The 23127-nt window shown below is 41.7% G+C and overlaps 1 protein-coding gene across 2 annotated transcripts in view; it reads right to left on the bottom strand.

Moving 5' to 3' along the window:
- Nucleotides 1-23127, bottom strand: part of HNF4G (hepatocyte nuclear factor 4 gamma) — a 166834-nt gene that overhangs the window by 114880 nt on the left and 28827 nt on the right. The window contains exon 2 of one of the 2 annotated variants that reach the window (XM_044293879.1): nucleotides 657-736. The exons of the other annotated variant lie outside the window; for it this stretch is intronic. Coding sequence (XP_044149814.1) covers nucleotides 657-669 — 13 coding nt within the window. The 5' untranslated portion in view covers nucleotides 670-736. The remainder of the gene's footprint in view (nucleotides 1-656; nucleotides 737-23127) is intronic. 2 annotated transcript variants of the gene reach the window in all.

Consider the following 23127-nt stretch of genomic DNA (forward strand, 5'->3'; position numbering starts at 1 on the left):
AAACATGTTGCTTTCCCCAATCTCTGCTGGGGGGAAAATGCGCCTGAAGAGAAATCCCACTCTTCTGGTTTTAACACTCTCAGATGCCGTGAGTGAGGGGAACTCATTGCTGTGAAGGGAGGGGGCATGTGGTGTATTCTGGGGCCATGAGGGTGAAGAATTGTGTGAGGAGCTTTATAGGGTGTAAATCTGTGAGGGAGGGCTGGAATCGACAGAATGTAACTGTGTTGTTAGTACATTATTATAAGATTTGCCCTGTCTGCAGCATACCCATTCCATGTAGATGTACCCTAAATTGAACTTTATAACTGCCATCAGTTTTACACCATTTTTTAGGAGGTTTTCCCAACTTAACAATCTCTGGACTATTAGGGCATACAGATGTTTCCTGCTGTTCACATCTGCTCAAGAGCAACAATGGAGAGCCACCAGAAACATAATTTGACTAGGCACTCATTAATTCGCCATTCTCATGTCTGCCCACAACTAGGTGATTTCAGTTGATATCAGATTTCAGCATCCAGACACTTTCAAGATAATTAGAATTTGAGATAACCCCAAACCCCTTTTTTGTGAAGTGCAATTTTTTAAGAATACTTCAATAGTAATATAATAATAGAGGGCATTGAGAGAAATAGTCCCAAAGGACAATTTACCTGGCTCCGGCATTCAGTATATCCAGCAGGTCCTTAGGTGTCATGCTCATGCCCCACTCAGCTTTTATATTGCTGCATATCTAAAAAAGATGATATTAGAATACATTAGAATAGTATAGCTAATATCTCCTGCATTCCTACAGTAAAAGCAACTGTTCATGTTTCAGCTGTCTCTTTGTAAGAGTAAGGCTACTTTCACACTTGCGGCAGCAGGGTTCACCGCCGGAACAGCCTGTCGGATCCGTGCTAACGCTAGCCCACCGTGCCACCGGAAGTCCGCTCCAGCCCCACTCACTATAATGGGGGCAGGCCGGAGGTCCGGCCGCAGCACGACTAACAAGTCGAGAGGTGGCCGGACAAAAAATGCAGCAAGCTGTAGTTTTTGGCCGGCTGCCTCTCTGCATTTTGCCATGCTGCGGCTGGACCTCTGGCCCGCCGGAACAGCCTGCCGGACCGTGCTGCTGCCAGTATGAAAGTAGCCTAAGTTGCTGTCAAAGAACATCTCTCCTAGAGGAGGACCTGGCATGTCCATACTGTATATAGTATAAGGCATCATGTAATACTTCAATTGCCCAGTGGTGGCACTATAGGAAGATCAAAACCTTATTGTCAGGTTTCCTCACAGATTGCAGATGATCATTGAAAAACCCAGCAAAGTAACTGTTTATTTTCATGGGTTCTTTCTGACACTAAAGGGCTTTCCAACGCAAATATTTGTGATATGTGCTGCCATATATTACCTAAGCAATTATGGGTTGTTGTGCATAATTATAATTAGTTTTGAGCGAAGCAAAGCATTCAAAGCGGAATTCAGTTTGAAGTTTAGGAAAACTTTGATTCTAAGCAAAGCCGAATTTCCTTGCGCTTTATGGTAACTAATCAGGTTTTAAAAAAATGGAGGCTGCACGTGTTAAAAGGTAAAAGTAAGGAGCCAGGAAATGCAAATCCACAAAGCCTCATCCCGCACAGTCTCTGCCATTGTCCTGTGAGCTGAGCATAGGGAGAGACGTGGCAAACACTCATGCGCTAGGGACAGTGTTGCTGTAATAATGCAGAAGCCATGTTTGATACATCCACCATGTTCTGCCATCTTGTCTGAACCCTAATAATTGTAAAAGCAAAATATCCCTACGTTCATAGTAGGGAGGGATCCCTGACCTTATGCAGGGATTATGGTTATCCCTGTTGTGGATCCCTAAATTTTATTGTATTGAGGAAGGTTTTCCTGCCTGAATGCTTTGTACCATCTCTGGTACAATCACACAAGAGGACAATGGCTGCTGCACACACTCTACGACTACCACCCTGATCCAGGTCGGGGGGAGCTGGAGCAGACCCAGATGACCACGGCACCTGAAGGGTTCAAAATCTGTGACCGGCATTACTGCCGGGTGTCTGCTCTTTAAAAAAGTCCGGCTACCAACTGAGATTTGGGCCACCAAGTGGGAAGAATATGATTAGACAGAGTGGCCTGGGTGTACCTGGTTTATAGCAATTTGTAACAAATTAATTTGTAAGGAATAGAATTTCTAATCAAACTTTGGTGAAGCTGGCAAAATTAATATTTCGAAACTTTACTCATCTCTAGTTATAATTATTGTAAGTATGTCTTATTTTTTCATGATTTGTTTTAGCCAATCTTAGAATTTTAGAATGTTTCCTAAGAATATCTAGGGATGTATGTGGGTTTCCAGGTGGTTCCTTGAGTTTGACTGTGTGATGAATCAGTAGAATTGTGACACAATTTGACAATGAAGATACATTGGTGGCAGCACAGCAATGTCTGCATTCAGGCCAGAGGTCAGCCATGAGGAAACAATACTATACAGTAACTACTGAAGGAGATTTTCATCTTTAAAGAAAAATGAAATTTCACATACAGTATTTCTCATTTATTAGGTATATAGAGATGTGATGGCACACTCACATGTGGTGTAAAAATGAAAAAGATGAGTATCTTTAGTTGTAATAAAATTATATTTATTGTTTGCACAAAAACAGGAAAGATCTTCTATGTTAATAAAAGTTGAAATGTCTTAAAAGTATTTAGTGAAGTATGCTATATGATCATAGATGGATGATGTTCCTGAATATGTAGATTGTCCTTTGTTGGGATATAGCAGTATTCGTAGTGATATACTTGTAAGGTGCTAGCAAAGATTGGACGAAGAGTATTGTGTGTAAGCTGAGTACATGCAGATGTCACATATAAACTGAATATACAAAGTGCTACGTGCAAGCTCAGTACAGAAAAGTGCTACGTGCAAGCTCAGTACATAAAAGTGCTACGTGCAAGCTCAGTACATAAAAGTGCTATGTGCAAGCTCAGTACATAAAAGTGCTACGTGCAAGCTCAGTACATAAAAGTGCTATGTGCAAGCTCAATACATACAGTCAGGTCCATAAATATTGGGACATCGACACAATTCTAACATTTTTGGCTCTATACACCACCACAATGGATTTGAAATGAAACGAACAAGATGTGTTTTAACTGCAGACTGTCAGCTTTAATTTGATATTTGGTATTTACATCCAAATCAGGTGAACGGTGTAGGAATTACAGCAGTTTGCATATGTGCCTCCCACTTGTAAATGGACCAAACGTAATGGGACAATTGGCTTCTCAGCTGTTCCATGGCCAGGTGTGTGTTATTCCCTCATTATCCCAATTACAATGAGCAGATAAAATGTCCAGAGTTAATTTCAAGTGTGCTATTTGAATTTGGAATCTGTTGCTGTCAACTCTCAAGATGAGATCCAAAGAGCTGTCACTATCAGTGAAGCAAGCCATCATTAGGCTGAAAAAACAAAACAAACCCATCAGAGAGATAGCAAAAACATTAGGCATGGCCAAAACAACTGTTTGGAACATTCTTAAAAATAAGAAATGCACCGGTGAGCTCAAATGCACCAAAAGACCCGGAAGACCACGGAAAACAACTGTAAGGCCTCATGCACACGACCGTGCCGTTTTTTGCGGTCCGGAACGGGCGGCCATCAATATAATGCCTATTCTTGTCCGCAAAGTGCGGACAAGAATAGAATATGTTATATTTTTTTATGGCGGCTCGGATGCGGACCCAATAAACGGTCGTGTGCATGAGGCCTTATGCTAATTAAAAGGAATTGCATTAATGCAGCTTAAAATTAGAATTTTTTGAAAAGGTTCAATATTCTAGGCTCAAAGTGTCACACTCTAGTCAGCTAATTAATCCATAAAAATTGGGGACCTCAAAATTGTGACTTTTGGGTTTCATAAGCTCATAATCATCCAAATTATACCAAATAAAGGCTTGAAATATCTCACTTTGCATGTAATGAGTCTCATATGTTAGTTTCACCTTTTAAGTTGCATTACTGAAATAAATGAACTTTTCACCAGTAGATATACAGAGGATAAGTATAGATTTTCAGTTGAAAAATCACAGGTTTTCAAATTTTTGCTTGAGAGGAAAGAGAAAAGGAAGGGAGCAATGTAGGGGTTTATAACTTAGGGTACTTTCACACTTGCGTTGTGAGGATCCGGCAGGCAGTTCTGTCGCCGGAACTGCCTGCCCATCTGGAAATCCGTATACAAACGGATATCATTTGTAGACGGATCCAGATGCGGATCCGTCTGACAAATGCATTGAAATACTGGATCCATCTCTCCAGTGTCATCCGGAAAAACGGATCCGGTACTTATTATTCTCACATTTGTAAAGGTCTGCGCAGACCAGAAGACCGGATTCGTCAATGCGGCAATTTTAATGCCGGATCTGGAACTAATACATTTTAATGTAAATTAATGCTGGATCTGGAACTAATACATTTTAATGTAAATTAATGCCGGATCTGGCATTTTAGCAATTGTCCGGCCAAATACCGTAAGAGGGACTGAACGGATGCATCCTGATGCATACTGAACGGATTGCTCTCCATTCAGAATGCATTAGAATTAAACTGATCAGTTCTTTTCCGGTATTGAGCCCCTAGGATGGAACTCAATACCGGAAAAGAATAACGCTAGTGTGAAAGTACCCTTAGGCCCCTTTCACACGGGCGAGTTTTCCGTGCGGGTGCGATCCGTGCGGCGAACGTATGGCACCCGCACTAAATCCTGACCCATTCATTTCTATGGGGCTGTGCACATGAGCGATGTTTTTAACGCGTTCAGTTGAAATCGCAGCATGCTCTATATTTTCCGATTTTGACGTGACGCAAGCCCCATAGAAGTGAATGGGGTGTGTGAAAATCGGATGGCATCCGCAAGCAAGTACGGATGCCGTGCGATTTGCACGCATGGTTGCTAGGAGACCATCGGGATGGAGACCCGATCATTATTATTTTTCCTTATAACATGGTTATAAGGGAAAATAATAGCATTCTGAATACAGAATGCATAGTAAACCAGCGCTAGAGGGGTTAAAAAAAAATTTAAAAATAATTTAACTCACCTTAGTCCACTTGCTCGCGAAGCTGGCATCTCCTTGTGTCTCCGCTGCTGATGAACAGGACCTGGGGTGAGCTGCTCCATTAAATAGAGCTTAAGGACCTTCGATGACGTCACTCCGGTCATCACATGGTCTTTTACCATGGTGAATCACCATGGTAAAAGATCATGTGACGTACCATGTGATGACCGGAGTGACGTCATCGAAGGTCCTTAACCTGTATTTAATGGAGCAGCTCACCCCAGGTCCTGTTCATCAGCAGCGGAGACACAAGGAGATGCCGGGCTTCGCGAGCAAGTGGACTAAGGTGAGTTAAATTTTTTTTTATTTTTTTTAACCCCTCTAGCGCTGGTTTACTATGCATTCTGTATTCAGAATGCTATTATTTTCCCTTATAACCATGTTATAAGGGAAAATAATACAGTCTTCAGAACATCAATCCCAAGCCCGAACTTCTATGAAGAAGTTCGGGTTTGGGTACCAAACATGCGCGATTTTTCTCACGCGAGTGCAACGCATGACAATGTTTTGCACCTGCACAGAAAAAATCGCTCATTTTCCCGCAACGCACCCGGCTCTTATCCGGGCAAAAAAACTCACGCCCGTGTGAAAGAGGCCTTAGGGTGCATTCACATCACCGTTTAGCTTTCCGTTCTTCTGATCTGTCAGAAGAAGAAGAAAAAAGAAAAACAGGATCCAGTTAAAAAACGGATCCTGTTGCATCAGTTGTCATCTGTTTGAGCCATTTCTGTCAGAGATCCGTTTTTTACATGGGAAAAAACTGCATGCAGTACTTTTGTTTCCATCTAAAAAAACGGATCTCAGACGGAAATGGCTCAAACGGAGGACAACTGATGCAACAGAATCCATTTTTTTACTGGATCCTGTAAAAAAAATGGATCCTATGCAATACTATGCATAAGGGCTTATTCACACGACCGTTGCCCCTCCGCTGCCGTATTGCGGCCCACGTACGACAGGTCCGCAATACACGGGGCATCGACCCTGTGCATTCCGCATCACGGATGCGGACCCATTCACTTGAGTGGGTCCGCAAATCCAGAGATGCAGAGGAACGGAACCACGGAACGGATCCCTACGGAAGCACTACGGAGTGCTTCCGTGGGTTCCGTTCCGTGCCTCCGCACCGCAAAAAGATAGAACTTGGTCAATATTTTTGCGGAACAGACGGATCGCGGACCCCATTCAAGTGAATGGGGTCGCGATCTGCATGTGGCAGCCCCACGGCCGGTGCCCATGCATTGCGGACTGCAATTTGCGGTCCACAGCACTGGCACGGAGGGGCAACAGTCGTGTGAACAAGCCCTAACTGATGCAACAGCATCCGTTTTTTTACAGGATCCTGTTTTTTCTCTCTCTCTCTCTTCTTCTGACTGATCAGAACAACAGAAAGCTAAACGGTGATCTGAATGCACCCTTAATAGTGAGGTCCAGGAGGTTTATGGAAGATGTCAAGAGTCAGCAGAAATGATTTTGTGATAAGGGCCCTATTTTATTACTTGCTGTAGACCATTTATAAGACCAGAGAAGTTTCACCAGATCTATCACAGTGTTTCATGCAGTTTATGATTAGTCATAGACTATATCATGCTCCCAAACTATTAACTACTTTCTTGCCTAATAAAAATGCTACTTGCAAAAATGTTTAATCTACATGATGCTCTGACCTTCCTTCTACCTGTTATAAGGATCTCACAGAAGGACAAAGAAGTGGTTAAGTATACTGTGCCAAAACTAAAACTAAGTGGACGGTTAAAACAAAACTAAATCTTTATTAGAAATGCTTGAATAAAATAGGACTATTCCTTCTCTTAGTTGCAGAGATAGGCAGATTGTGCGAAATAGTGTGTTGGGGGGTACTGGATAGCTATATTGACCCACTCAACATCAGAGGCGGGTATGCCATCTGAAATCAGCAATAGCCCCCAGATTTCAGCCTACTATGTTTGTGGACCCAATTCCCACAAATTATGTTTAATGTGTACCACAAACTGATGACCCAGGACAGGATAAGGTGTACCTGTATAAATTCACCTGGATGACCAGGGCGCACCATATAGTCTAATGTAGATTGTACCCTAATCTTCACCTATGGACCTTCACCCATGGACCTTTTCCTAGTGCCGACCACGCTGCACAACACACGTGCAGCATCTACCGCTGGCTCCCAGTCAGAATTAGACTACCGCTTTTCAGACCTTACGCCTATGCTCCTGATGAAGTGTCAAACATATATGGGACACAGAGACGTGTTGAGCTGGCTGAGATAGCTTAGTTAGGTATTATCTGGTGGTAGTTTGTGCTTCAGTTACATGCCGCTAAGCAGTAATTGTACCAACCAATTGGACATGAGAAAAGGTCCATAGATGAAGATTAGGGTACAGTCTACATTAGACTAGTTGTGCCAGTCAATAGGAACACATCTTAGTATCCTGGGTGGTATATGTAACTATATGGTGCACCCTGGTCATCCAGGTGAATTTATACAGGTACACCTTAGGCTACTTTCACACTGGCGTTTCTGGTTCCGCTTGTGAGATCCATTTCAGGGTTCTCACAAGCTGCCCAGAACGGATCAGTTTAGCCCCAATGCATTCTGAATGGATAAGGATCCGTTCAGAATGCATCAGTTTGCCTCCGTTCAGCCTCCATTCCGCTCTGCAGGCGGACACCAAATTGCTGCCTGCAACGCTTTGATGTCCGCCTGACGATGCAGAGCCAAACGGATCCGTCCTGACTTACAATGTAAGTCAATGGGGACGGATCCTTTTTCACTGACTCAATATAGCCTCACATTTTTTTTGTTCATGGTAATGCAAACAGATCCATTCTGAACAGATACAAGCGTTTGCATTATAGGTGCAGATCCGTCTGTGCAGATACAAGACGGATCCGCAACTAACGCAGGTGTGAAAGTAGCCTCATCCTGTCCTGGGTCGTTAGTCTGTGGTGCACATTAAACATAATTTATGGGAATTGGGTCCACACACATAGTGGGCTGATATCTGGGCCTATTGCTGATTTCGGATCGCATATCCCCTCCCAAGGGACCATTACTGATGTTGAGTGGGTTAATATTAGAGTTGAGCGAACTTTTTAAAAATTTGATTCGCCTGTTCACCACAAATAACTGCAACAGTGAAGTGCGTATATATTTTTCTTTCTGTACTGAAATAGGCCACTAAACTCTTTCAACACATATAACTGCAGAAGGGAACTGAGAATATATTTTTCTTTTTGTACTGAAGTAGGTCACTAAACACTTTCACCAGTGATGTATAGAAATTATTTTCCTATTTTGATATCCTAACCTAAAAATAGCTTTGTTATAATGTGACAAGTTATTTCCACTCACATGTATTGTTAAGCTTGTATTGCTTTATATAAACGCTGAATATATTCATTTGCATTTATCATTGTGTTTATTTACTTATTTATGTTTACAAACTTGTAACCAATAAATCAGCATATTTTTATAATCATTAACATCATCTCACGTCAAAAGAACTTATCTGAGGAAATAGTCGGACTCAGAGGTGAATTGTATCGATTAGTTTGTCTACAACTCAGCCAGGTCATGATTTCAATAATTTATGACAAATTATATAAATTTTATTTTTTCATGGTTAATTATTTTATGACCATAATTAAGAATTCTTAATTGAATTATTATCGCCCGACACACCACAAATAACCAACAGTGAAGTGCGTATATATTTTTCTTTTTGTACTGAAATAGGCCACTAAACTCTTTCAGCACATATAACTGCAGAAGTGAACTGAGAATATATTTTTCTTTTTGTACTAAGAATAGGCCACTAAATGCTTTCACCAGTGACGTATATAAATTATTTTCCTATTTTGATATCCTAACCTAATAATAGCTTTGTTATTATGTGACAAGTTATTTCCACTAACATGTATGCTGTACAAATAACTGCAACAGTGAAGTGCGTATATACAGTACAGACCAAAAGTTTGGACACACCTTCTCATTCAAAGAATTTTCTTTATTTTCATGACTATGAAAATTGTAGAGTCACACTGAAGGCATCAAAACTATGAATTAACACATGTGGAATTATATACATAACAAAAAAGTGTGAAACAACTGAAAATATGTCATATTCTAGGTTCTTCAAAGTAGCCACCTTTTCTTTGATTACTGCTTTGCACACTCTTGGCATTCTCTTGATGAGCTTCAAGAGGTAGTCACCTGAAATGGTTTTCACTTCACAGGTGTGCCCTGTCAGGTTTAATAAGTGGGATTTCTTGCCTTATAAATGGGGTTGGGACCATCAGTTGCGTTGTGGAGAAGTCAGGTGGATACACAGCTGATAGTCATACTGAATAGACTGTTAGAATTTGTATTATGGCAAGAAAAAAAGCAGCTAAGTAAAGAAAAACTAGTGTCCATCATTACTTTAAGAAATGAAGGTCAGTCGGTCCGAAAAATTGGGAAAACTTTGAAAGTGTCCCCAAGTGCAGTCACAAAAACCATCAAGCGCTACAAAGAAACTGGCTCACATGTGGACCGCCCCAGGAAAGGAGGACCAAGAATCAACTCTGCTGCGGAGGATAAGTTCATCCGAGTCACCAGCCTGAGAAATCGCAGGTTAACAGGAGCTCAGATTAGAGACCAGGTCAATGCCACACAGAGTTCTAGCAGCAGACACATCTCTAGAACAACTGTTAAGAGGAGACTGTGTGAATAAGGCCTTCATGGTAGAATATCAATGAGTCCAAATTTGAGATCTTTGGTTCCAACCACCGTGTCTGTGAGCGATGCAGAAAAGGTGAACGGATGAACTCTACATGCCTGGTTCCCACCATGAAGCATGGAGGAGGAGGTGTGATGGTGTGGGGGTGCTTTGCTGGTGACACTGTTGGGGATTTATTCAAAATTGAAGGCATACTGAACCAGCATGGCTACCACAGCATCTTGCAGCGGCATGCTATTCCATGCGGTTTGCGTTTAGTTGGACCATCAATTATTTTTCAACAGGACAATGACCCCAAACACACCTCCAGGCTGTGTAAGGGCTATTTGACCATGAAGGAGAGTGATGGGGTGCTGCGCCAGATGACCTGGCCTCCACAGTCACCGGACCTGAACCCAATCGAGATGGTTTGGGGTGAGCTGGACCGCAGAGTGACGGCAAAAGGGCCAACAAGTGCTAAGCATCTCTGGGAACTCCTTCAAGACTGTTGGAAGACCATTTCAGGTGACTACGTCTTGAAGCTCATCAAAGCAGTAATCAAAGCAAAAGGTGGCTACTTTGAAGAACCTAGAATATGACATATTTTCAGTTGTTTCATACTTTCCACATGTGTTAATTCATAGTTTTGATGCCTTCAGTGTGAATCTACAATTTTCATAGTCATAAAAATAAAGAAAACTTTTTGAATGAGAAGGTGTGTCCAAACTTTTGGTCTGTACTGTATTTTTCTTTCTGTACTGAAAGAGGCCACTAAACACTTTCACCACAAATAACCGCAACAGTGGACTGCGTATAAATTTTTCTTTCTGTACTGAAATAGGCCACTAAAAGCTTTCACCACATATAACTGCGAAGTGAACTGAGAATATATTTTTCTTTTTGTACTGAAATAGGCCACTAAATGCTTTTACCGCAAATAACTGCAACAGTGAACTGCGTATATAGTTTTCCTTTAGTACTGAAATACGTCACTAAATGCTTTTTACCGCAAAGAACTGTGACAGTGAACTGCGTATATATTTTTATTTTTCTAATAAAATACACCACTAAACGCTTTCAACGCATATAGCTGCAGAAGTGAACTGTGTATATATTTTTCTTTTTCCACAGATATAAGCCACTGAAGGCTTTTTAACATAGCACTTGCACCCCAAGAACAAATTGCTGGAATAACAGAGTTGTATAATGGCTATTTGGATCCCCAAATAATCTTTTCCTGCACTTGTAAATCGCTTTTCTATCATTGTCCCTAGCGCCTTGTGACGTCTCTCCCTGCACTAAGATGCTGTGAAATAATTCCTCCCTATCCTTTCCCTGCACTTATAAATAGTTTTTTCATTTTTTTTTTGTCACAATGAGGTTTTTCCTATTGTTGTCTCTAGCGCCTTCTCATGTCTGTCCCTGCACTCCGAACCCTGAAAAATGTCCTAATCCAAGATGGCCGCCGTATTTATAGGGCTGTGACATCACAGGGCTGGCTGCTGATTGGCTGAATGCATGGTGTCACAGATGATCCATGAGAATACTGAACCGTCCTCCCAATATTATCAATATCCCTATCCCTTATTGATCAATGGATCTATTAAACAGTATTTATTTCCATAGGCCCCAGAACCTACAATCTGATTACTCAGAGCGTCTCCTTCTGTGTACCCAGAGAACAAAATAGTCCTTTTGTTCAAGTCAGTCAATAGATGCCCAGCAGATAACGCAATTACAGCCGACTTCCTTAGGTTTGCCCTACACAAAAGAGCTTCCCTTTCTGCAGAGATATCACAGCTAGGTGTGAAGACTACACCTGGGGGTGAGCCATTTGGGGCTTGTAAGATAGCTTGAGTCAGACAAACCGGCACCAAGGTTCCCAGATTGAAACATGAATCTGAGATATGATTTTTACCTTTTTAAGAGAGACCATGCATCTTACGGACGTAAAAATTACATCATCGTGTCACTCAGAATTCACTGGACATTTACATATGACAAACATAACTCTAGGAGATGCCCCGGTAAAGTTATGGTGTTACCCCATCATAGAACCAGGTATAATAGTCATATTTGGTAGCCCTGGACTCCATATTGTGTGGGGAATGTGAATCTGTGCTCGTTACTTATGTACAGCGGAGACATCCCGAGATATGGCACATACCATATTTCAGAACTGGCATTCATCTCAGAAATACAGCCGGCCCTAGCAGGCGGACTCTCAATTCCCCGCCTTGATTCTGGGACCCTTTATAACAAAGACCTAGAATCTGCTAAAGAAGTTCTCCACTTTTAACAACACCTGAAGAGGGCCTCAGCCAGAGAACCTGTGGGCTGAAGGCATATTTGGATTGTAACACTCTGGACAAAGGCTTTCTTGGACTTTATCCCTGCAACGGACTATTTCACCAACAGACATCTTTTCTGCGGAAAATAAGTATTTTCTTTATTTTCTCCCTTTTTGTTTATTGGACTATACTTTCCTTGATTATTGTTTAATAATTACTGTACATCTTGATAATTTGTATTGTGTGTATATATATATGTATATATAATAAATGACCTCCAAGTCATTTCTCTAGCCATATGCCTGTTTTCAAACACTGCAAAAACTTACCCTAGCCTCTCCGAAGAGAAAGCTACTCGGTTCTGTTATCCAGATAGTGGGTTCCTTGCTCCCATAAATTGCAAGGTGGTGGCAGTTAAACTACCCTGTTTGTGGTTCCGGTCCGGTCGCTCACACGCTTACTGGCGGTCAATTGGCGGTCCACTCCCTGCGCTTTCAGCCTATCAAATGTACGGACTCAAGTTAGACTGTCGGTGTGCTGAAAGTGGCTGCGAGGCCTGTTTGCAGATTGACCACTAGGGGCGCTGTGACATATTGTGGCCACGACGGTCGCAGTTCGTCACACATGGCATTATGGGTCATCCCGCCTTCACACAGTTCCTTGCCCCATGTCCTTACACGTGTAGCCACCATCTTAGCCACCATTTTAGGAAAAATTTGAGGAAATTTGCATTTGTTACGAATCAAATTTTTTTAAAAATTCGGATTGAATTCGACTTCATCAGCTATGATTTGCTCAACTCTAGTCAATATAGCTATTCAGTACCCCCTCCCCCCAACACACTATTTCTCACAATCTGCCTATCTCTGCAACTAAGAGAAGGAATAGCCCTATTTAATTCAAGCATTTCTAATAAAGATTATTTTTTTTTTTTTAACCATCCACTTAGTCAGTGAGAACTGTTATAAGGATGCCTTAAAATGAGTCTAGCCAGCAAAAGTGGCAATATGGAAAATCACAGAACATTAGTAAGTGCCGTGTATTAACTTTCTTTACATGATAAATGCCATTTCTGAAGTGAGAAAACACCTAAAACAAAAAGTGGTCTCATCTACAGTAAGTATAGACAAACACAATCCAAGTAAATAAATAACACACAGTTATAGTCTTTGGTTCAGCACTTTCAGTAAACATTTACAGTGCATGATATTGTCTGTAGATATTGGTGAACTTTTCTTCACTTGAATTGGAGCTGAAATGCAGTATGCATCATGGCCACTACACAGTGGATCAGGGGCGGACACAGACAGCAGAGGGCCTCTGTGCAAAGTATGTACCTGGGCCCCCCACAAAAACCCATACAGACATAAATATATACGTGCAAAATAAAATGAAAATCTTGATAATATGGGTCAATATGTTTATATATATTTTTCATACTAGGCCACGCCTCTAACTCCTCCCAAGGCCAGCACATAGTAGTAACGTGCACACTATGCCCCGTTCACAGCACTTATGCCCAGATATGTGCCCCTTCACAGTAGTTATATCCAGATATGTGCCCCTTCACAGTAGCTATGCCCAGATATGTGCCCCTCACAGTACTTATATCCAGATATGTGCCCCCTCACAGTATTTATGCCCAGATATGTGCCCTCTTTACAGTACTTATATACAGATATGTTCCATCCATGGGCGGTAACAGAAAGTAGAGGGCCTGCCCCCCCCTTTCCCTAGCCCGCCCCTCCCCCCCCCCCGCAACCACATACAGAAATAAACATAGGCCATAGGCAAAGATTAATACTTAGTGATGTGTGACAGCAGAAGGCACACCAAATTGTCAGCTCCTCCCGATCCTTCAGAGGAAAGAAGGGGCGATCAAGGGCATCAAAGATGGTGGAGACCGTTCAGATCCTGTGGTCCATATTAATGCCCCCTAAATACCCTCACACAGTAATTATTGCCCCTCTGTGTCAGCACACAGTAGTAATATCCACATTGTGCCCTGTCACTAGGGCCGGGCCGACACAGAGGCTGGGGAGGCTCCAGCCTCAGGGCGCAGGCCACTGACCACGTCGCTGCTGCTGCCGCGCCTGCTGGTGTAACGTTACATTACTCTACTTCGTGAGATTTCCCTACCTCCTAACTTCCAGTCACACTGCTAATGACGTGAGGAGGCGTATCTGAGTTTTGACAATGTGCGCATGCGCAAACGGACAGTTTGTAGAAAATCTCAGCGGAGTTCAGCTGCACACCGGGACACTGCGCATCACTAGGGAAATATTACAGCCCAGTGCGCAAGCGTGGCTAACTCCGGCCGGCGCATGCGCAGTGTCCCGGTGTGCAGCTGAACTCCGCTGAGATTTTCCATAAACTGTCCGTTTGCGCATGCACAGATCGTCAAAACTCAGGAACGCCTCCTCACGTCATTAGCAGTGCGACCGGAAGTTTGGAGGTAGGGAAATCTCACGAAGTAGGGTAATGTAACGTAAAGATAATATTCTTTTCCGTCTGATCTGAGGTCTGATGGGGTTCTGGATGGGGTAAAATTACAAGGAACACCACGGGGGAGGGGGCGTTGGGTGTGTTGGGGTGAATGATGATTAATAACAAACATACATATCTAAATGGGGGGGGTGCACTTGGGCAGCTTAGCCTCTGTTAGTGGTGGACCTTGTCCCAGCCCTGCCTGTCACAGTAGTTATGCCAGATATGTGCCCCCTCACACAGACCTATTGAAATGAACGGGTCTGGATTCAATCTGGATGATATGCATTTGCTGCACACATCGCATCCAGTAGGAAAATTTGCTATTGAAAGAGGATTTAATCTGACATCACACGTGGAGGGACACCGGTGCATGCCATTTGCTGACACCAGACAAAGCAACCATGCAATGCTCAGCAAGTATGAGGGGGTGAGATAAAAAATAAAAGAAGAAAGACACAGAGAAAAATCAAGAAATGAGAGGGAAATACAGAGAGAGAGGTAAAGGTAAAGGGAGAAAGAGAAAGAGAGAATGAGAGAGACAGAGCGGAATGAGAGAGACATTCTATTTTTTTTCCTTTTGAGCTGTGTTTTCCACTCAGAGTAAATAGGGCACAGGTGACTTGAATGTTATCCTAAAATATGTAACTAAACAGTAAATGGAAACCAATAAGCGCTTGTTTAAGCACTGCAGAGATCAATGAACTTGAGAACATAATAAACTGGAGCCTGCAAAGAATCAATTCACAATTGTGGAAGGGAATATATCACTTGAATAAACATATCTGGTTAAACTAGCACAAGAATTTTTGCAGATTTTCCCCAGCATTCACGAAACATGATGCAACAGTGCGATTTATGTTTCAATCATTTCTTTTAAGATATATCAGAATAGTTATTTTGTCTTCGATGGTTGGGGGAAGGTAATAGAGAAAAATAAGACGTAACATTTAGAATTCTTAATAAATATGTCTGTAATGCAGTTTGGAAATTCTAGGTTGTGCAGTGTGTTTGCTAAAAGGTGTGTGGCTGTGAGTGGGGAATTATCATGTAGAATCCGTACAATAAACACACCCTGACTTTAATTTATGGTGAAGAGTCAACAAGCTTTATATAGACTAAGCCTTAGCAGGAAGTTGGCAAACAACCCTTTTGCCTTGGTTACGAGATTGAATTTGTGTCTTTATTACTTGCCCTGTCCACTTATATGTTATTGATGATATCTGTGAAATTTCCATTTGGATCCTACTTGAAAAAAAAAAGAAAAATCATCAAAGTAACTTTGCACAATTTTAACTGCACTGGTAAAATGTTTCTATGTTTTTGATGGTCTTTTCTGAAGTTTTACAAATCAATAGGAAGAAATATGTCCCTCTATTTATAACAAGTGTATCAAAGACTCGGGCTTCACATTATTTCATCTTTTCCTTGGTACACCAAGTAGTCCTCCTTCAGGAAGAAGAAAATTGTTTACCTGGTGCCACCTATAGGTGACTATCGGGTGAAGCTACTTTCACATATGCGGCACAGCAATCTGGATGGGCAGTTCCGGCAGAGAACAGTCTGCTGGAGTTCTCTGGATCTGGCAAAGCCGGATAGTGCCGCTTACCCGCCGGACCCCAATGTCTATAATAAGAATTGGAGGGGATCTAGCCGGTCTGAGTTATAAATGTCAGGATTCGGCAGGGCAAAAAACATTGTGTGCAGCAATTTTTTACCCGCTGAATCCCACATTATCCCTGCCGGTTTCCATTATAGTCAATGCTGGAACTCTGGCAGGCTATTCTCTACAGAACAGCTTGCTGGATTGTTGTGCTCCATGTGTGAAACTAGCCTAAGCCTATGTCCAATTATTTAAAAAACCTTGAAAAATGATGGTATTGTAATAGTAGCAGACATTAGAATGTAGAATCTTTTGTGTTTGTTATTTTGCTATGTATAAATATAGCTACCCATCTAAACCCATTGTAGGCTTTTTTGAGCAAAAATGTATTGGCCAGATGATTGTAGTGTAAAAGGGTAAATATGAATCTATGCCATTTTTCGTGTGGTATTATGCTTTATGTGGGGCATGCATTATTAATGTTTTTCTCCCAGTTTTCAATATTGCAGTGAAAAATAAAACTACTATGTATCTGTGTTTGTTTTGAAGATTTAGGTGCATTTACTCGGTTCAGGTGTGTTTATAAAATGCACAAAAAAGCAAGGAGGCCAAAATATTGGCTCAGATTTAGTATCTAAATGTGAAAAAAATTGGCACCATTTTGGTACCAGTTGGTGCAAATAGGTTTTCTACACTTTTTTCGGACTTGATGGAAAGGGGAGAGTCCTAAACCATTTTGCACCAGAATTCCAGCATAAAATGCTGTTGGAAAATCACCATTAGTTGGCTTAGAGTCAGACAAACTTTATCATCCAACCTGAGCCATTGTGATATATCTGGTGCAGGTCTAGACATACTGTCTAAATTTACTCTATCTATAGGAATACTAAATCTGGGCCATTTTTTAGGCAGTTTGAATGAGTTTTCAGTATAGCATTTAAGAATGTCCCTTCCCAACCTCAGGGAGAAAAAAAGCTCACCTTCTCCCTGGCTGGGACGCTCTCCACTGCAATTGGGCAGCTCACAGCCAGGGAAAAGGAGAAGCCTCTTGAGAAACACGGCCTTCTCCTCCTCCCTGTACCTATGCTACTATTTAGCAAAAGAGAACGAGGGGCACAGCGACGCAACGGAGAAGCCGATCTGAAAACTTGCGCAGGTACATCTACTGATCATGGCCTACACTGCTAGGTACTAATATTGTTATGTCAGGACCAGCGAAAGGTCCTCTTTAAACCAGTGTATTCATGATTACTTCCTGCATTCAAGTTTAGAATTTTAAATGAAAATACTAGGAATATATCATGTTTTATCACTCTCTATCTTGCGACCGCAGATTTTTATAGATAGGTTTCACACATAAACTATAGATTTATGATATGTGCACTCATAGCTGTAAATTCCTATAGTCTTATATTCCTCTATATTCTTCCACTACTGTAATAATGACAGCTTTGCTTACATCTCTGCATTTTTCATCAACACCTTCTCTGTATCTTGTCTCTTGATTACGACCCCCCCCCCCATGTCACTGTAAGACATGACAGCATTGCTTCTTGTTGAGATCTATAGGTCATTTGTCTGAGCGTGCTATGTTTCATTTTCATTTATTTTCTGACAACGCTGTCTTTTAGTTGTTGCTTCTAAGAGAAAATTGAGTTTATTGCCCATTCACATACCCACATCATTAAGCAACCGTTTCATTTACTGTACATACAGGATGGTTACCGGGCTTATAGATACCACCACCCACCCCCGCCCCCACACCTTTTCAATTTTTATCTACATCTTTTTGTAGGATAGCAACTTTTGATATGATACTCCTTTTTTTTTTTCCATAGTGTGGACAGTGAGGAATGACCAAATGTTTGCTCATCTACAGTACATTTGTATTGAAAAAAGCATACAAATGTTTTACCCACATCACTCAAATGGGAACACAGGAAAAAAAATGTAAGTGTAAATGCAGCGCTAAGACAATTCTCGGCTCTGAATGTGTTATTTCTTATACTATTACTTTTGTATTGTTAATTTTATCTACTATATACTAGTATGGATACAGAGTTGTTTTTTCTTTCTTGCATAGTTATTTAACCTCTTTAAAAACACAGCTATTTTGGGCAATTTTTTGTTTTCATTTTTTTCTCCAATTTTTTTTTAAAAGGGGTTTTGTATTGTAGAATGAGTACTTTTTAATTACACTAATTTGGGGTAAATATGTGTTGAAAAATATTTATTCATTTATTTGGTGTTGTGGAATGGAAACAAACAGCAATTCTACAATACTGTTTTTTTTTTGTTTGTTTGCTTTCTTTATTACAGGATTAATTAAACCGTATAAAAGAAACGCTAACATTATTCTGTAGGTCGTTATGTTTACAGCAATACGAATAAAAACTCATTAAAATAATAATTTGTTTTTGTGTCTCCATATTATGAGAGCAGTAACTTTTTTTTGCTATCAGTGGAATGAATGAAGGCTTGTTGTCTGCAGAACAAATGTTTTTTTTTTTCATTGGTAATGTTTTAGGATACATTGGACTTACATTGGATTAACATTTTGCTTTTTTGGATAGGGGATAACCCCCCCCCCCCCCCCCTGCCCCCAATATTCTGCCTTTTTATATTGAATTCACTATGCGAAGTAAATAGCAAATTTAATAGCATGATGATATCAAGATACCAATTATACGTAGGCATTCCACAACGGGCATGCTTTCTATCGACTTAGAGGTCGCTATTAACGGTGACATCAAAGGAGCTAAACATCTTAGTTATCTTCAAAAGCAGAGTATCAACTCTAATATACAGCTGACACCCACTATTAATGACTCTGGCTGCTTATTTTCAAGTATCTAAAGCTAGTTCACACTAGCATCATGCCTTCCATTTATGAAGAAACAGCAATTTTCCAGAACAAACCTCACTGACTTGGGAGACTCAGGTCTCCATCAGTATTCAGGTACTTTAGAAGGCAATAAGCGTGGGTAGCCGGGGGGGCGGAGCCAACGGAGCATGGTGGAGGACGCTTGAACCTTGAGCTCCTCGCCACAACTCCTGGCTTATCAGCTACAGAAGCGTTTATCACTGCCAAACCATGGGCAAGACCAGCAAGGAGAGAGGGAAGGAAGCGGAGGCTACCCCGAGAGTAAAGAAGTCGCACGGTGACATGAACAAATTCTTTCAGAAGAAGATGTCCCTCACGGCCGAGCGCGGCAAAATGGCGCCGGCTGACTACAGTGACGCGGCGCATGAGGAAGATGATTCAGACGGCGCGAGTTCATATGCGCATTCCGAAACTCGAGACCGGGAGAACCCGATGCCTATAACCAGGTCTTTTTTGAAGCACACTCTGGCGCAGGCCCTCTCTCCTGTAATGAAGGAACTGGCCGATATAAAATCTGAAGTGACCCATGTGGGGCAAAGAGTTGAGGCCTTAGAGGAAGTGCAAGCTGTGGTCATCCAACACAGTAAAGGTATGCAATCTCAAATGCGAGCGATACGCACACAAGTAAATAATGCTTACCTATATCTTGAGGACCAAGAAAATAGAGGACGTCGGAAGAATGTGCGGCTGAGAGGGATTCCGGAGACGGTCTCTTCTGAAGATCTGACGGACACAGTTCGTAGCGTTTTTGCCATGTTGCTGGGACCGGATCGCGCAGCAGCCATTATAATAGAAAGGGCTCACAGAGCTTTGCGCCCAAAGCCCCCAGCAGGCGACCCTCCTAGGGACACCATATGCGCTTTACTTAATTTTCTGGACACTGCAGAAGTTCTAAAAGCGGCTAGAGAAAAAGAAGAAGTTCTTCTCGATAACAACAAGATCCTGCTGTTTCAGGACTTAGCCGCAAGCACTCTTGCTAAACGGAGAGCTCTGAAACCGTTGACGGCAGAATTAAGGGCGAGGAAGCACCCCATGAGATGGCTGTTCCCGTTCGGACTCAGTACCACAATAAACGGCAAACAGTTTTTGGTGAAACATCCAGACGATTTGCAAAAGATCTGGGAAGCTTTGGATATCGCACCAATGGAAATAACACCCTGGTTGCCAGTAGCAGATGCTGACGAACTCCCCAAGTTAACGGCTACCTCTCCATGGAACCGAGCAGGGAAGTTCAAATCCCCTAAGAAGAGAGCAGATTCTGCGGACTGAGTTTCCCCACGTGAGACGTTCACACCCTTGCCTAACCCTTTATTTTACTTTTTAGGGCTACATGAAGGGACTTGATGTTACTATTATTTAGTGTTTAATTGTTGATTTATATATAGGCGGGTTTGTGACAATGATATATTGGGTCGGGGGTTACAGCGCCATTACCAGATGAAACTGTCATCACAGTTGAAGGTTTTTGCTCCACATATAGAGTGTTCTGAGTGATGGCTAGGAGAATGATAGTAATTGTATAACCCTGACAGGGGATAAAGAACCCAGAAATAGACCCGCAGTTATATATACTCACTGGTATGGTTTCCTTCATGTACCCGGTTTATATAGGGCAGGTAATATTATACCCAAGCCAGGAGGTTGTACTCCGGATGAGATCGTGGCTCTCACCAATAAGTTACCTCCCCCCACATACATGCACATGTATGTCATTTCTGTTGCCTACGATAGTAGGTTTACAGCTTACCTCATCTACTATGAGGATCTGTTGTCAGTTTTAGTTAAATATTTGTTTTCCCTTTGGTCAGTTCAGGAATGGATGATATGGCTTAATGTGTACTGGTCCCGAATCACCTATGGCTAAAGTCACGGTAGTGTCTCTGAATGTGAATGGGATGAACACGCCGCAAAAACGCAGCCAGATATATCACATGCTCAGAAAAGAAAAAGCCGACATCACGTTTTTACAAGAAACACACTTCAGACATACACGTGTACCCAATATGGTGAACAAACACTTTAACATATGGTATCATGCTACCTATACGTCTGCAGCCAGAGGAGTCTCTATAGGGATTAATAGTGGTATACCCTTAGTTGTGCTGGATAAAAGAATAGACCCTGAGGGCAGATATTTGTTCATAAAAGGGAGAATTTTGAATTCCACGGTTACACTTGCCGCTTTGTATGCCCCTAATGTTAAGCAGGTATCATGGGTGATTCAGACATTAGAAGAGCTTAAGACATTTACCGAAGGGACTCTCATTGTAGGGGGGGATCTCAATCTAGCTTTAGATTTTTCAAAAGATTCAACTTCCAGACAGGCTTCTATACCTAGGAAACAGATCCGAAGGATTCAAATTAGTCTTGCGGATTTGGATATTTCGGACATTTGGAGGTTACTCCATCCGAGCGAGAAAGATTATACGTATTTCTCCCATGTTCATAGATCCTATCAAAGATTGGATTATTTGTTTTTATCTAATTCGGCTTTATTATCAGTAACTAGTGCTCGGATCGGGAATATTACTGTTTCGGATCATGCACCTGTCAGTTTTTGTTTTAGGATTCAGGACATCCCACCTAAGGCTTGGTCTTGGAGGCTCAACACCACGCTTATAGAAGATGCGGTTTATAGGGACCTCATTAATGATAAAATATTAGACTATTTCAAGTTTAATGACATTCCTGAAACATCCAAAACTATACTGTGGGAGGCCCATAAAACTGTTGTGAGAGGGGAACTGATTAGTATAGGAACTAGGGTAAAAAAACTAAGAGCAAACAAGGTAGAAGCACTCTTATTACAAATTTCTGACCTGGAAAGGAAACATAAGTCCAATATGTCAGAAGAAGCTCAAAATAAGTTGAATTTATTACGTTCTCAGTTAAAAGATGTACTCAATGTCAAATCTGCTAAAGCTTTACAAAAGTTAAGGTTTAAATATTATTCTCATGGAGACAAGGGTTCGAAACTAGTGTCGGCTCTTTTGAAGGCCCAGAGGAATAAGACTTTTATTAGTGCGATAAAAACTAAAACAGGTAATAGAATGACTGCAACCCCTGCCATTGCAGAGGAATTCTGCAAATTCTATACCTCGTTGTACAACTTAGAGGAAGCCCCTGGAGGTGCGCCACACCACAGACAGGACCAGATTGATAAGTTTCTTCAATCTATACAAATACCTACCCTCTCTGAAGATGGGAAAGCCAGCCTATTAATGCCCTTTACTATAAAGGAGATAGAAACAACCCTACACACTATCCCGTCGGGCAAAAGTCCGGGACCAGACGGATTCCCGATTGCATACTATAAAAAGTTCAAGGAAATATTATTGCCCCATTTCACTAATTTATGCAACTCTCTGATGTCGGGTTTGTCTCTCACTCCCCAGGCCCAAATGGCTCATTCACTATTTTACATAAAGAAGGGAAAGATCCTGAGGAATGTGGTAGTTATAGGCCTATCTCATTGCTCAACACTGATTTGAAGTGGTGGGCGAAGTTATTGAGTCAACGCATCTCTAAATTACTTCCTGATCTAATAGGGGAAGAACAAGTAGGTTTTGTGCCAGGGAGGGAGGGAAGACACAACATCAGCAGAGTTTTACACTCCATTTTTGTAGCCAAGGAAAAAAGGACCCCGCTACTGCTCCTAGGGACAGATGCTGAAAAGGCGTTCGACAGAGTTAATTGGCTTTTCATGAAAGCCTGCTTGGTGGCATTTGGTTTTCCATTACAGGTCATAGATGCTATATTTTCACTATACTCAGCCCCTTCGGCCAAAGTGTTGGTTAATGGAACTCTGTCGGACGCCTTTCAGATTAAAAATGGAACTAGGCAGGGATGCCCGCTATCCCCAACCCTGTTTGTTTTGACCTTGGAGACCCTCTTACTGAAGTTTAGGCAATCCCCCATTATTGAAGGATTGAGAATTGGAGGTATTCATCATAGGATGGCGGCATTTGCAGATGATCTTCTTTTGATGATTACGAATCCAGAGGAGGCCTTGCCTCATGTTTTAGGAATTTTTGAACAGTTTGGAGGTG

Source organism: Bufo gargarizans, chromosome 5 (genome assembly GCF_014858855.1).
Source record: "Bufo gargarizans isolate SCDJY-AF-19 chromosome 5, ASM1485885v1, whole genome shotgun sequence".
NCBI classification, from domain to species: domain Eukaryota; kingdom Metazoa; phylum Chordata; class Amphibia; order Anura; family Bufonidae; genus Bufo; species Bufo gargarizans.